This window comes from Saccoglossus kowalevskii, chromosome 20, assembly GCF_978046115.1.
Source record: "Saccoglossus kowalevskii chromosome 20, keSacKowa6.1, whole genome shotgun sequence".
NCBI lineage: Eukaryota > Metazoa > Hemichordata > Enteropneusta > Harrimaniidae > Saccoglossus > Saccoglossus kowalevskii.
In genome coordinates, this window is record NC_140660.1 from 12206588 (window position 1) to 12220798 (window position 14211).

At 32.2% G+C, this 14211-nt stretch overlaps 1 protein-coding gene across 1 annotated transcript; it reads right to left on the reverse strand.

Moving 5' to 3' along the window:
* Positions 1-4280: 4280 nt before the first annotated feature.
* Positions 4281-12836, reverse strand: LOC102806506 (uncharacterized). The gene is made up of 7 exons (XM_085494199.1): positions 12764-12836; positions 10276-10366; positions 9149-9170; positions 8410-8733; positions 5887-6122; positions 5503-5789; positions 4281-4483 (listed from the first exon to the last, which is right to left on the reverse strand). The coding sequence occupies exons 2-6, from the start codon at positions 10336-10338 to the stop codon at positions 5649-5651; spliced, it is 786 nt and encodes a 261-aa protein (XP_085350325.1). The 5' UTR covers positions 10339-10366; positions 12764-12836; the 3' UTR covers positions 4281-4483; positions 5503-5648.
* Between the last annotated feature and the right edge of the window lie 1375 nt (positions 12837-14211).

Sequence of the window (14211 nt, forward strand, 5' to 3'; positions counted from 1 at the left end):
TTTAAAAAATAAGGTATTTAGTCGCTATAGACGATTCTGGGCATAATTCAAGTCACAAAATCTCAAGATCTCTTGATTTAGCTGCGATAAATGTAGTTGAGTTAAATACATTACCCCATCATTTTTAGTGGGAAAATAAATTTTTGATTGCTTTGATAAACAAAATCCCATTTTAAAATTAGCATTACATTCAAGCAAATTTATTGACAACTTCATAACTAAGACAGGTCGAATAGCCCATCAACGATTTTTCATCAGAAATATTGTATTACAAAACACCTTTCCCTCACACCAGTAATGCTACCATTAATTACACTTTCATTTTCTACAAATTTTAATTAAAATGATTATTCCATCAAAACGGGTAGAGCAATATTACGCTGCAATCAAAAGCATGTGTTGTGCAGCAAGCATTAAATTGTTTTTTTGTATAATGCAATTTATATACAAATATATTTACCTATATTAGAAATAACACGAAAAAAACAAAACAATACTAATTCAAGAAATTATAGTTAAATTGCAATATTACATCAAACTGCAGATGGCGTGCAACATTGGAAAACTGTTGAATCCATGTTGAATACAAATAAAAAATAAGTGAATAAAAAAGTACGTATTTACTTAAATTTGGCATTTTTGTTTATTCTGTTTATTTAAATATGAAACAACCTAACGTAGACATGGTCTGTTAGTACCACAGTAATATGTTTGACTAATAATCGCGATTCAATAAACAATAATTATGGCGATTATAAGTATATGGGCATTTCAGAGCGAATCCATAGTTTTATATTACCCGGTATTTTGTTTAAACTTTATGCAATTTATGCCGCTTTAGGAGTTTGTATGTACACACGCCTATCTCTTATGTGACCTTAAGGTTGCACTCTGATTTTGTTCATCAGCAAACAATAACGATGTAGGCAATTGTATGTATAGCCATAGAGGGCGTGCGTTCGCAAATGCACATAGTCGAATCATAATAACAGTATGTGGATGTGTTAAACACGTTATTAACTATTTAGGTGATGAGGAATTTTTCTGACTCAATGCATGACAACCAAAAATAAAGTGCATTATCTGCATATCTCGTAGCATTGACAAGTTTCCCTAGTTCATTCCACCATTAAACAAGCAGCTTCTTGGCTGAGATAACCTCTTTGCTTGCAATAAAGATTTCACTAAAATAATTTATAATATCTTCACAAAATGAATGAGTCTGAAAAAGGTATACTGTAGTGTCGTTATGTCAAATAACTTTTTATAAAACACGACAAAAATATTTATGAAAGTCAAATATTGATAATATCATCACGAAAGCAATAAATATGTGAGAGGTACAGCTGGAGTACGGATATGTATAATATCAAAGGAATAACACGCAATTAAAAAAACACACTTTTTATTAAAAATTAATCATCAATATAGATAAATAAAGATAGCACAACGAAATTAACAAATTATGCTGACATCCTTCACAGCCTTGAAAAAAAATCACTCAACTAACCTCATCACCAGATTCGAATTTCCATGATCAACGACAAAAACGAAACAACATAGGCGATCTCCACTTGCACATTCAAGTGCGGTCAGTCTCTTGTCATATTACCACTCAAATGTAACATTTGTTCTTGCCTTTCTAGAATTTCGAAATAGTGGATATTCGAAATCATGTTTTAAAAAATGACGAATGATATTAAACCCTCAATTTTGGCGATTATTTGGTCGTTTTTTGAGTCGTTGTAAAATAAACCTTCAAAAATAAACTATTGGTTGATGCATTGTGTTCGATCGTTAAACTGAATCACCGAAGATAGAGAAATGATCAGAATGTCGGAATTGTGTCAGGTCCCGTTAGGGAGTAGTGTCAGGAACCATTAGCGCTTATGTGAGATACTATGTAACCACACAAGACGTCACTGTCATTAAAAGTGATTAGAAGTAAATGCTAATCCAAATTAACTGGTATAAAGTTCACTCTCTTCATATCAAACCATGGATGTATAGTAAGACCATTTCATAACGCTACTGTAATGAGTAAGACAGTGGTAGCACTTTGATGGTCACTGTGGACTGTTATACACTCGGGGTGTGCCCTTTCAGACAAGTGAATTGGTGATGGAAATTAACCAGGGTCAGACTAATGTTGACTGAATTAAGTTAACCCAGTGTTTATCCCCCATATAGTAAATTTCGAGTTTATTTGTAGCTTTTTGCACGGAGAATGCGTCATTTTATTTACGAGAATATTTTGGCAGACGATCTGGCGTTATTGAACCTGATTCTTCGCAAACCTCGTTCTCATTGTAAAACTAAAAAAAGAAAGACAGATCGAACATTTCGATAATGTTCATACGTGTTTTATTTCATTTATTCAGGGGATCAATTTCCTCCACTGCGACCCATGACTTGTTATTACATGGAAAATGACGGTGGTATTTTAGCAAAGGCTAAACGAGAAAAATAAGTCCAGTCAATGAATTGACTGATAGCGCCAGGGTCAACAGAATGTTGAGTCCTGTTATCCGTGAATTTCAACTCTGTAGTTATTCACACTGCCACGAAAGGAACAGCATACATTTAATCGTCATAAACGAGATATTATTGGTAATGCTTTCAACATGAAATCATATTCTATATCTTTTTGCGGGCGTTCATATTTCAGATAACATAAATATACAAATACCCCAACATCTGTTGTTTATCATCTTCGAGGGAGGTATATTTCACGTGGGAACACTTATAATGAACGAGTTACAAATAATCTTATGCGCTTACATTTAATCTTGAGATTTAGTTCGGACTGGCATTCACAGAGAGTGTGTTGGAGTAGCATGCATCGCTCGTATCAAACGTCGATGATATTCGCGCGTGGAACGCATTGGGCCACTTTCTTTCTAAAATACCCTTACCACGAAAAATGTTTTGACTCATACGGTAGTCATCACATGGAATTTAAGAGAATTCTCGTAGGTGAATCTACAATCATCGAATACTTTGATTTAAAGCAATGATGTGGCCAATACGACCTGCATTATTCGTTGTGCAGATGTCGATGAGATGATTCCTTCACGAAAGGTCAAGCTTGGTCTACGGCTGTTGAATCTTTTCTACGCCGGGGAAAACGAAAATCATTACGTTTCCCTGTGAACTCAGTGACCGCATTTTCACCAGATGACTCATACTTTTAATTTCCATCATATAACTCATACATTCTTTATATAACTATCGGTTTTTAAGATTACTGTCTCTCCCTTTTTTTTCTTCTACAACAAATGAGCGATTCTGATTAGAGTGATGGGATATAAAATAGTGTACAGACTCATTGGAAGGAAGTAAGAATTATAAAAAACAACAAAATATTTATATATAGAATTAATTATTTTTTTTATTTATCACTGATTATTATTGACTCCCCTCTTTTTTATGTTTTTTTAATCGAATCGTTTACATACTCGTATTTAATCAAGCTATACATGTACACGCTAACCGTTTATTTCGTGGCGTTCGAAAAAATGCCGTGTATTTATTTGCGTAAGCAGCGTGAATGTGTGTATGGGGGTGGGTGTGTGTGTGTGTGTGTGCGTGAACGCTCTTTACATACATTGAGAAAATCCTTCGTTGCGTCAATGCTCGTCTAATTTAAAAAAAGGAATTGTGGTAATTTATGAAAATTTATTCACGACGATCGCATGTTCCCTTGTACAAATGTTTTTTTTTATTTTAGAAAATTCATTCACATCATCCTCATTCAAATTACCCCTTCACGGTCATTTTGCTAATGTATGCACGGGTCCCATTGTGACGTCATCAGTTATGCTAATTTACGCACGAACCCAATTGTAACGTTATCAAATTTCTTTATAACGTCATCAAATCAAATATGAACAGCGCCACCACAGTCGTCTATAATGTAACTTTAACTACCCATATGGTTTGCAAGAATGAAAATAGAAGCAAGTAGGTTGCCATGAACGTCACAATCACCCCGGTAAAAGTAACACAGTGCGTATAATAAACTGCCATTTAATTTCAGAGGCAAGCGATACAGGAACTACCATAAATGACGTTTCGTCTTTGTACGCCACTCCCACATTTTCATCCAACTTAGCTAAAAATTGTACTGAATCTCAGTGAACACTGAAATGATATTGCAAAAGAAAATATACCAGTATCAATTATATCGTAATAGATCTTAGGCCAATGCTACGTATACATGTTTGTTTGCATCATATATCAAGTCCGTTCTCATACTTAGAAAAAAAAGTTACTCAGAGTTCCAATCTTTCACCATTTATTTCTCAATTATATTATGCTGAACATTAAATTGAAGCTTGCTTCTATATAACCCTTTTTTTCCACCACCCTTTTAATATAGTACTCATGAATAGCCAACAATACGACAGCAAATAAATTTAAAATTAAAATTACATGCGTTGCCTGTGTCGAGCATCTGTTATTAGAAGACTGTTATTCACACCTGTAATGTAAAAAAATGTCATTTTTATACATGTTGCAAATTAAATTGAATTTTTTTGTGTGTGTTTGGTCGTTTTCAAATGTAGAATTGTTCAAAATTAATTTCCAACAAATTTGAATCTGAACAAAAGTTCTATCAAACAAACAAACAAACAAGGCTCGCGTTCAACTGTAATTTTAGCAATATATCATATGAAAAATTCAGCAATGGCAGCTTTTTCAATTATTGATACAATTAATAATGATCAAACATGATTTTCAATTATATCAACTGTAGTGTCAAAAGTCAGTAACAAATAGCCATATATCTACGGTAATTTATGACTTATCAGCCCATCAACAAATATTGCTGTCCGTAGCTAACAGCTTTTAATGCCAATAATTAAGAGCAATTATGGTGATGTCACCAGCCAGGACAATTATCTCTCAATAATATCAGTTTTGGAGCAACTGATTTGTGTATTCTTGTTCTCATTATAACATGTGCTTCCTCGATGCTTCCAAGGCTTTCGATAGAGTAAATCTTTGAAACGTTGTTCAATGAACTTGTGCATTGGGATATTCCCTCAAACATGTTTTCATGTGGTTGTCAGTTTGACACCAAAATTGTTAATAATTTAATTTATGCAGACGACATATGTCTCATTGTCTCATTGCTTCTCTATCAAAGGCCTACGTAAACATTTGAATACAAGTGAGCTATATGCTATCATGATATTATTATACCATTATGAAAACAAAATGTTTGTATTTTCCTGGCCGTCATCAACTGGGTAATATACCACCCGTATTAATGTTTATGTAGTCAATAAGTAGAATTTGTTTAGTTATTTTATTATTTGTGTCAAAAAAATACTCCTGATCCTAAAAACGAGTTTGATCACAAGAGACGTTTGTTTTGTGTTCGTTCTAATAATAATAATAATCATAATACTACTACTAATAATAATGTCCTTGAGATTCAGTGATCTAAATAAATGACGGTACAACTACTTTTAAAACAAGAAATAGCAAACTTACACTTCTCCGTTCAACTTCCAGCTTTCGCCAAATGCAGTAACGTCCTTTACTTCAATACCTTTGGGCGTCTGGAGATCATTACGTGTATCACCATCAGCGTTACCCAGCAAACCACAGAGCTTGCCATTGTAATCAGTGCCAGAGAATCATGCTTTCAGCAGATGCTTTCTTGGTGTCCATTCAAGAGTGAATGTTGTAACCTTGGAGGTGAACGTCAGTGTTATCACGTCATTATTTTTCACCACATGTATGACAGAGGAGTACACGTGTCCATTACTTTTGCTTCCCTGAAATATATAACAATATATTATTCTGAGCACTATTAAATTTAAATAGTTCGATTTAGCAGACTCATTGAATGATTAATTATATGATATAACTTACTTTAACAACATCATGACCATTAACGAGTGCATATTGGTCTCCGACAGTAACTTTGAAAGAAACCGTTCTTGTTTTGTCCTTAATATCATCTCTTGGTGCAAACTTAGTAATAACTTCAAAATCGGGGTGTACACTGCAGTCTTTGAAGAATGTATACCAGCATTGACCTTGGAAACTGTATCGACGACCGTCAAATGTTATCATGTGAGGGTCTCCTGAACCACTTCCGCCTGACACTATATAGTAAATAATATATATAATGGTAAATGAATATAAACATCGTATTCACAATTCGGTAATTTCATGGTTCACCTTTACCTGTAATATATCAGTCAATACAAAATGTTGTTGTCAATCCCGAAATACAGTTTTCCTAGTTAATCTTCAAAAATCATGATATGACCGTATATGTCATAGTCTGTCTTCTAACAAACATCTTCACAAATTGCAGGTATGTTTAAACAAGCTAGTATGTTGTTATTTAAAATCACAAATCCAAAATTGTTTGTACTTTCGTTTAGCCTACTATTCGAATTTAACATTAAAGTACAAGTTGTTAGAGACCACTTGTTGTGAACTTGACTAACTTGAAATATTAAATTCTCTGTTAATACATAAGAGCGAATATCCCAAGAAATGTTAGTTTAATAGGGTTTGGAAAATTTGAGTTTTGTGATAGTACTCTTACTGCTGAACAGTTGTCAGAATAGAGTCATTACATAATCAATTACAAGCGATGTGCCGGAAAAATACAATAAGTACGAAGGGGCTATGCAACTCGAGAACTGCCATGTAAAATCTGCCCGACGACCTACAAACGACAGTGCATATTATAAATACAATAATAGTGGCACAGAATGCACATTACGCTACATACACATACACATGCCATTGTTCATTGTTTGTTTTACGTTATTTATTTACTGAATCGATATTTTAGACACCGTTTTATTTTCCTTTACTACTTAATTGTAGTCAAAATAACGTGAAGGAAACTATACCCAAGAGAGCTATAAAGTGTACTTGATTTGGGGTCTCGGTGGGTATTTAATGTATAAATTAAGACAAAGAATATATGTTCCAGCATTCCCACATATTTTTAATCGAAACAGTTGGCGTTGAGATTAGCTGATTTGTGTACACAACATTCAGAATTTGTAAATTGAATAAATCTGTTCTTTTATATATTTCGGAAATGTATGTCTAAACAAGCTAGTATCTTGGTATTCAAATCACAAATCCCAAATCGAAATTTAGCATTTAAAAGAACACGATCCAATCTACTGTTTTTATGATTGTATTTGCAAATAAAATAGTTAACCTTAAAGCAACATTGCTTGTAGACAGATACAATTGTCTATCAGAAAATTGTATGGTATTAAGTTATCATCTGGGGTTACTTCACGTTATGCTTATATACAATTTATATATTTTCAACATATGTTGCCCGAATATTTTCAAACTTTTCCCTGCCAAACGAATTTCTACAAAAAATATAAATTTTACAAAACAACTTCAAAAGTGGGACATAAATGTCATCACACCATAGTATCTATAATTCACTTACGTTATGTGTTTCCGTTTTTGAGACGGACAATTGATTTAAAAGTTCCTATATTACGTGATTACGTATGATTAGAATAGGCATGCTGATAAAGTATCGCCTAGGACAAATTGAAGACAGCGAATTTGGTCGAATTGGGAAAGTTTACGCTAAACCTGAAAGCCTGCTCTGATAAGTCCGAGCGACTCTACTTGTAAATATAAGTAAATATTGTTTGCTGCCAAATGTTCCTGTATAACTGTTTGCGAGTTAGAACTGTTATAACACTAGATCGCAGTGGATTCGAGACTCAAAATATAATGGGAGTGGTTTCAAACCCTGATTCAAGGATAAGAAGCTATAGCCGAGTGGATGAAGAAAAAAACATGGCAATGAGTCGTAGTTATTCTTCTCAAACGTGCGTAACGTTGTCGTCAAATAAAGGCAACTTCCTGTATCACCTCGTTTATCGTCACCATAGGATGAACACATTCTCAATAATGTTATCAAGTCATTCGTGCCTGGGAATGTTTTATCTCATCAAAAAAAAAATTGTAAGCAACATAACTATAAACTATAACTTTTTTACTTATTGTATCTTATGATATGAAACCTGTCTACGCGTTTATGACTGTGTCTACAAATATGACTTAAATATAAACCCTGATTTCCAGTACGATGTCATCCTGTGACTTCCAGTATAACCTGAGGATCACTCATATCAGACTAGGTTATAATTGTCAACATATATTTTGTGTCATCCATTATTGATATGAAATATCATTAATTATTCACATATTTCCCCCGGTGGTTTAGCTTATTGCCACCAAATCCAAGAAACTTCATATCCTAAATGAAGCACATGCAAATCAAGAATACCATCAGATTGTAATTAAGATGATACGAACATTGTATAAAGATAAATTTGACCTTTTTATGCGAAGAATATACAAATCATTTTCTCTTTTACTTTAGCTTACCTGTGATAATTATCTTAAATCCCTTTTCAGTTACCAGAGAATCAGTCTCGAATATTATAGATACTTCGTTGCTAAGTGATGTAAAGTTTGGCGGTCCAGAGTCACCAGACCATGCTCCAATATTATTAGTCCCATCATTGATTAGTAACACATCATATATTTCTTGCGTATGAAAATCTACAACATTCACAACGAGGCTATTTCCAGGATTGGTTGTGATGGTCCAATGACAGACGAGATAATCTTCATAATTAGATGGATAACGAGGACTAGTGATTGTTTGTTCCTGGCCTTCATTTATGTTATAGTTCTCCCCACAAGTATCTGTCAAAAATCATATACATTTTAATTAGTGAATGGATTATATATATTGTTATTTCCAGATTCCTACTTCTATTATTACAGAGAACTGTTAAGTGACTAATAGTCAGTGTGGCACATGTATGTGTAAAAAGTGCTATTCTCCTCTGTGGTCATCCATAAATAACAGATTACGATTTGCTATATTCTAAATGATTGACAACTAGTTGCAGACACTATTCATTTATAAGGACATGATCCATTTGAAGGGCCATTACATGTCATTATATATGTAGTTTATTGAGATAATTGATAACAATAAAAAAGTCACCTATGACCAAGCATAGGTGGGTGATTACTAAAGCTTGTAATGTTTTTTTTATATTGTTGCTAGATATTAACAATTAATAACCGTTCATAATTTAAGAACTATACATACCTACTTGCTTTTTAACCAACTTCTAGAAAACATAAAAACAATAGAATAAAATAGTAAATATCAACATGTATACAGAACATACTTTATAGACAGTGTATTTGTGTGGCGTGTGTGATGCTTCAGATGATGAAACTCATAAACAAAATCGAACATGTATCACTGCATCTCAATGAAAGCAAAACATCAATAAATAAAGCCTACAACAACTTTAAAATAAAAAAGTCGAAATGAAATATACAATGTTACCTCAGAACACGACAGTTTACAGATAATAACGTTGCAGTTTTGCTTGGCAAATACATCTCAGTATTCAAATAATATGAAATTTCAAATCAATTTCAAAATATACATTAATTAGTTTGAACAAAAATAAACATTTACTGTCACGTACATTTTAACAGCATGCAAACTTTACACAGATTGATACCACAATATTGTAAAATGTGCATGAAACAATCAAGATATAAAAGCTTATTATTAAATGAACCGCCATATGTAATCCAACCATTATGAGCTTTTAAATTTGAAAAAAAGAATTTGGGCATTTAAGATTAAATATTAAACTCCAGATTTAAAATATCAAGCTTTAACGTTAAACGTTATTGCGATGGTTTGAACGTATGAAATTAGATCAATTTGAATTAGTACTCTTTTAATTGACTTTATGTAATATAATCTTTGTAGACAACATCGACTTTAAAATAAATCGAAGTCATAGTTGAAGAGTTCACACACGACTAGGTTTTACGTCCGTGGTATATATACACATGATTCGCACTCAAATCAAACAGCGTAAAAAAAGTGAACACGTCCAACGGACATGGGTATAGTATGGAACCATTCACTGTGTTCAAACTCGCCATGTTAAATCTTCTATGTGCATGCTTGTAGTTTTGAAATAAGAATAAACTGAATGGTAATAAATCTTCATTTTTCATATTTTAGATTCAACACATCAAATTTACTTGTTGCCGTATTTAAAGATTTTAATTTTAGTGTGAGAAGAACTTGACCTGCTCCAACATAGTTCATCAGAATAATAATTTGGATAAATCAAGTGCAATAATTATACTGATAAGCCTAATATCTTAAGTAATTTATATAATTGTTTAATGATTAAAACCTACCTCCTGTGGAACAGCATAAGTGACGCTGGCCATTGAAATAATTACTATCAAACACAACATCATATTTAACTCAATGATCTTAGGAAAGTTTCTACAGGCAGACAGAAAAAATATCTTAGCAGTTCAAAATTGTATTATGTACTCATATTGCATAGACAAATCGAGAAAAATAATAATAATATTGAATAAAGTGATATCAATCCATAGCAGTAGATTATGAGTATACATTAAAATATGCTCATGTACCAGAAGTATGAGTAATTTATGTTGCTATGCAACTGACTTCAACAACTGTTAATTGTTTTTGACTCATATATATATATAACTCATATATAATTGAAAATATATATAGAAAACTGAAAAATACTATGAAACGAAATGAAACTTGAGCAATAATGATCCAAACTCAAAACTATGGACATATCAATTATTAAAAAATAAGATTGAAATTGTAATGGCATTATTACATTTGTATTCACCTAAATTGAATTCCTTTGAATATGGTTGTAATTAAGAATTATCTTATCTTACATTTAGTACTGCCAGATTACAATTATTTTAACCGATTTAACCAATGTATTTACAATCATATAGGAGCTGAACCGAGCTTAGAACTCAGATGAGGAAACGGCAATTGTAGTAACAGAAAACAAAATCAATACCAGGTGAAACAACATTTATAATGAGCATAGCGTTTGACACGTATTGTCAAAATATTGAAATACTCTTTTAAAGAACGCTAATGAACGATTCAGTTGAGATTGTCATATTCGTAAGCTAGTAGATAGCGATGAGCATCAATAACACACTAACATAGCAAGAACAAGTTTGATGTACATATACTCCAGAAAATGTATAACCAGAACTGTTATCTAAGTTATCACAGGTGTTTCATATGAGGACCAATTGAATCAGATGATGGAATAATTAAGCATTAGATGTTTTTTTTGATTATATGGAATTCTCTTGTTATGATGACCCCACTCCTACAATTGATCATTTTGTATGAAAAAAAATACATAAACTAATAAGAGCAGATATGGGTAATCTTGCTGAAGGATTATTGCATAGATTAATTTAATGTAAACATATCAACAGGTGCAAATGCTAACTTTCACAACTTGCAACTATATTCCGTTTCCTACTTGCTTGGCTTCCCATGTACAAGATGTACACGTACATATTTAAGATAATTTATTACATCAACTCAAATTCATTTAAGTAAAACAAATGTCATTACTTGATATCAAGGGGTGATCACAAAAGTACAACAACTGGAGTGCGAAGTATAGGAAATAGTGGCACAGCACATGTATATAGATATTATATATAATTATATATATAATTTTTCATAAAATGTTGAACAATGTCTTTGTCTCATGTCTTGTCAATTATTCTACAAGTATGGTAAGATATCACTTGAACTTACTCATTTCTTACAACAAACATTGTCTGGAGTGTTTCAAATATTGGTGATTATTTGCCAGACAATTTATGTTCATGTAATTTAGCAGGTCTAACCCAATATACTTAAATAGATAAAAATCACTAACATCACCGGTGATCTGCAATCAATGCTTAATACATTTTTGTATCAAGAGATAAAAAACTAAGCTGCGTATCAACTGATCGAATTAAGTCAATTAAAGTTAATGATGTTGTAAACTGAAATATTCGTTTTTGTTTCGTTTTGAATATTAACGCATCTCTCGCCAAACAAGTAATGACTACGTGACGTGAGTCAGTCTGACATAGCACAATCAGAACGTAAATTCACTCTTTAGATTCCAATTTTAATTTTAGACAAATGCTACGTATCAGTTTTGTCACTCGATATCTCTGTGTTTAGAATGATTGTCTCTGGTCATATGCCCAACAATTGGATTCTACGTATTGACTCGTTAGCAATATCGTGACATTACAGTGTCTCTAATTTGTCATTCAAATACAATTATATTTATTATTTTTATCATATTCTATGTATGTATGTCGTACTCTAATACGTAAGTGTTAAACGTTGAAGTAGTAAGCAACAGTGATTGTAATAGTAGATACAATTTTAAAGCTATGATACTCCAAATTATGGTATAGATCATATGAAAACTGCATAAACGAGAAAGTGAAGGGCGTACTAAAATATTGCTAATGTGAGTGCATATGAAATGCACAGCCCCAGGAACGTCTGGCCACGGAGTGTAAGGTATTTTCTATTTGACTATTAAGCAGATTTACCTGGCTAGAATAAAAACCGTCAAATGTACTTTCAATTGTCACACTGTAACTGGATTGTAGAGATTTATAGAAAGGTAATATACTGTAATCTTGGAAAGAATAGTACGAACAGAAGGGCGCATTAACATAATGTAATATAATACAGTCCTGCATGCCATGAACACACAAAGTCGCAACGACTACCGAACATCTGCTCAATCTACTCAATTTGAACTACCAGAAAAAATATACAAAATAGTAACATATTCACAAATACCTGATTGAAATGAACACTGAGATGACAATGACTGCTTTCCGATGTTGATAACTTCAGTAGATAACAACGATGTGTCGATCTGTGACAACACGCAATTTATTACCAACATAATGACGTGTTTTTTTTCAGGGACCAATAAAGAAATGCTCATCTGTTTTTCTCCTATGAATAATAATTTCCTTTGGGAGAATACAAAATGACGTCATAATTCCATATGGCAGCGAATATTTGCTGGTTAAGTGTGAATCAGTGATAATTTCAGAATTCATAGACAGTGTTAGTTTACCATCAATTCTCCTTATCTTTCTCCGTATTAATTGTAATGACACGTAAGATGAATCAATAAAACACATGCATTCAATGTTAATTACATGTGAAAATAATTTACATAGATAAGTTTGGTATTAATGAACAATGCAATGACTAATAATAACAATAACTGCTTGTATTATTGATCTTATCAGTATTTATTTCCAGTGAAATCATTTTGAGGCCAGATTAATGTATTTAAGTTTGGTTTTTCTTAGATAGTTGAATAAATATTATAGTAAATGAAGTGTTGACAGTTTTAGTTGATGGACAACTATTTCATTGTAAACCCTTTAAATTACGGAACATATAGCAGTTACTGGTGCATCTGATGCACAATATAAAACGAACATGGGGTGTAGTTCATCAATTTGTCACCAGTTGTTGTAAATTTTTCAATTTTCCAATGATATTAGGCCGAATGTGTAGTATTTAGGTAAAACAGTGCTAGCATAGAAACAGCTGGTTTGCTTATTGACAAAGTCTAACAATGATTAGTTTTGTTATACAGATTTTTGCTTTGGTTGTAGATGCTCAAGACTGATTACAGATATATGTATGTATATAATGGTACACTCTGAAATGTTATGTGTTATTTAGGTTGTGATGCCCCTTTCGATGTTTGTATCTGTACTTTGATAAAAAGGAGATTCTCAATTTCTCTAAATTGTACGCAATCAGTATTTAATTTATTTATCAGCAATTAAAACTAAAATTTGTTTCTTAATGACAGAGTGTGCGAGAATTATTAGTTGCCCGTCTACAAAATTCAAAAGAAGCATGATTGTGATTCCTTATTAGCAGCATTAACATCATAGAGTTTACAAAAGTGTAATATAGTAAGTTTGTGAACAGAACAAATATTGTCTAAATTTAAACTATGAATTGGTAAATGTTTTTTCCTGAGATAAACATCAAAACAGGATTATAAAAGTTATAGCCGAGAAAAATGTAATAAACATAATTTTGATGTACGTTCACAATAATCTGAAGATATTTTACACAAAATTATTTTCAAGATCGTGCTTTGCCACACATTTAATTGAAATGTACAAAAAATATAAAAAAAATACAACACCAATGCATTTTATTTGTATTATTAGTGAACATCCCCAATGGAAATAAACATCAACCAAAAA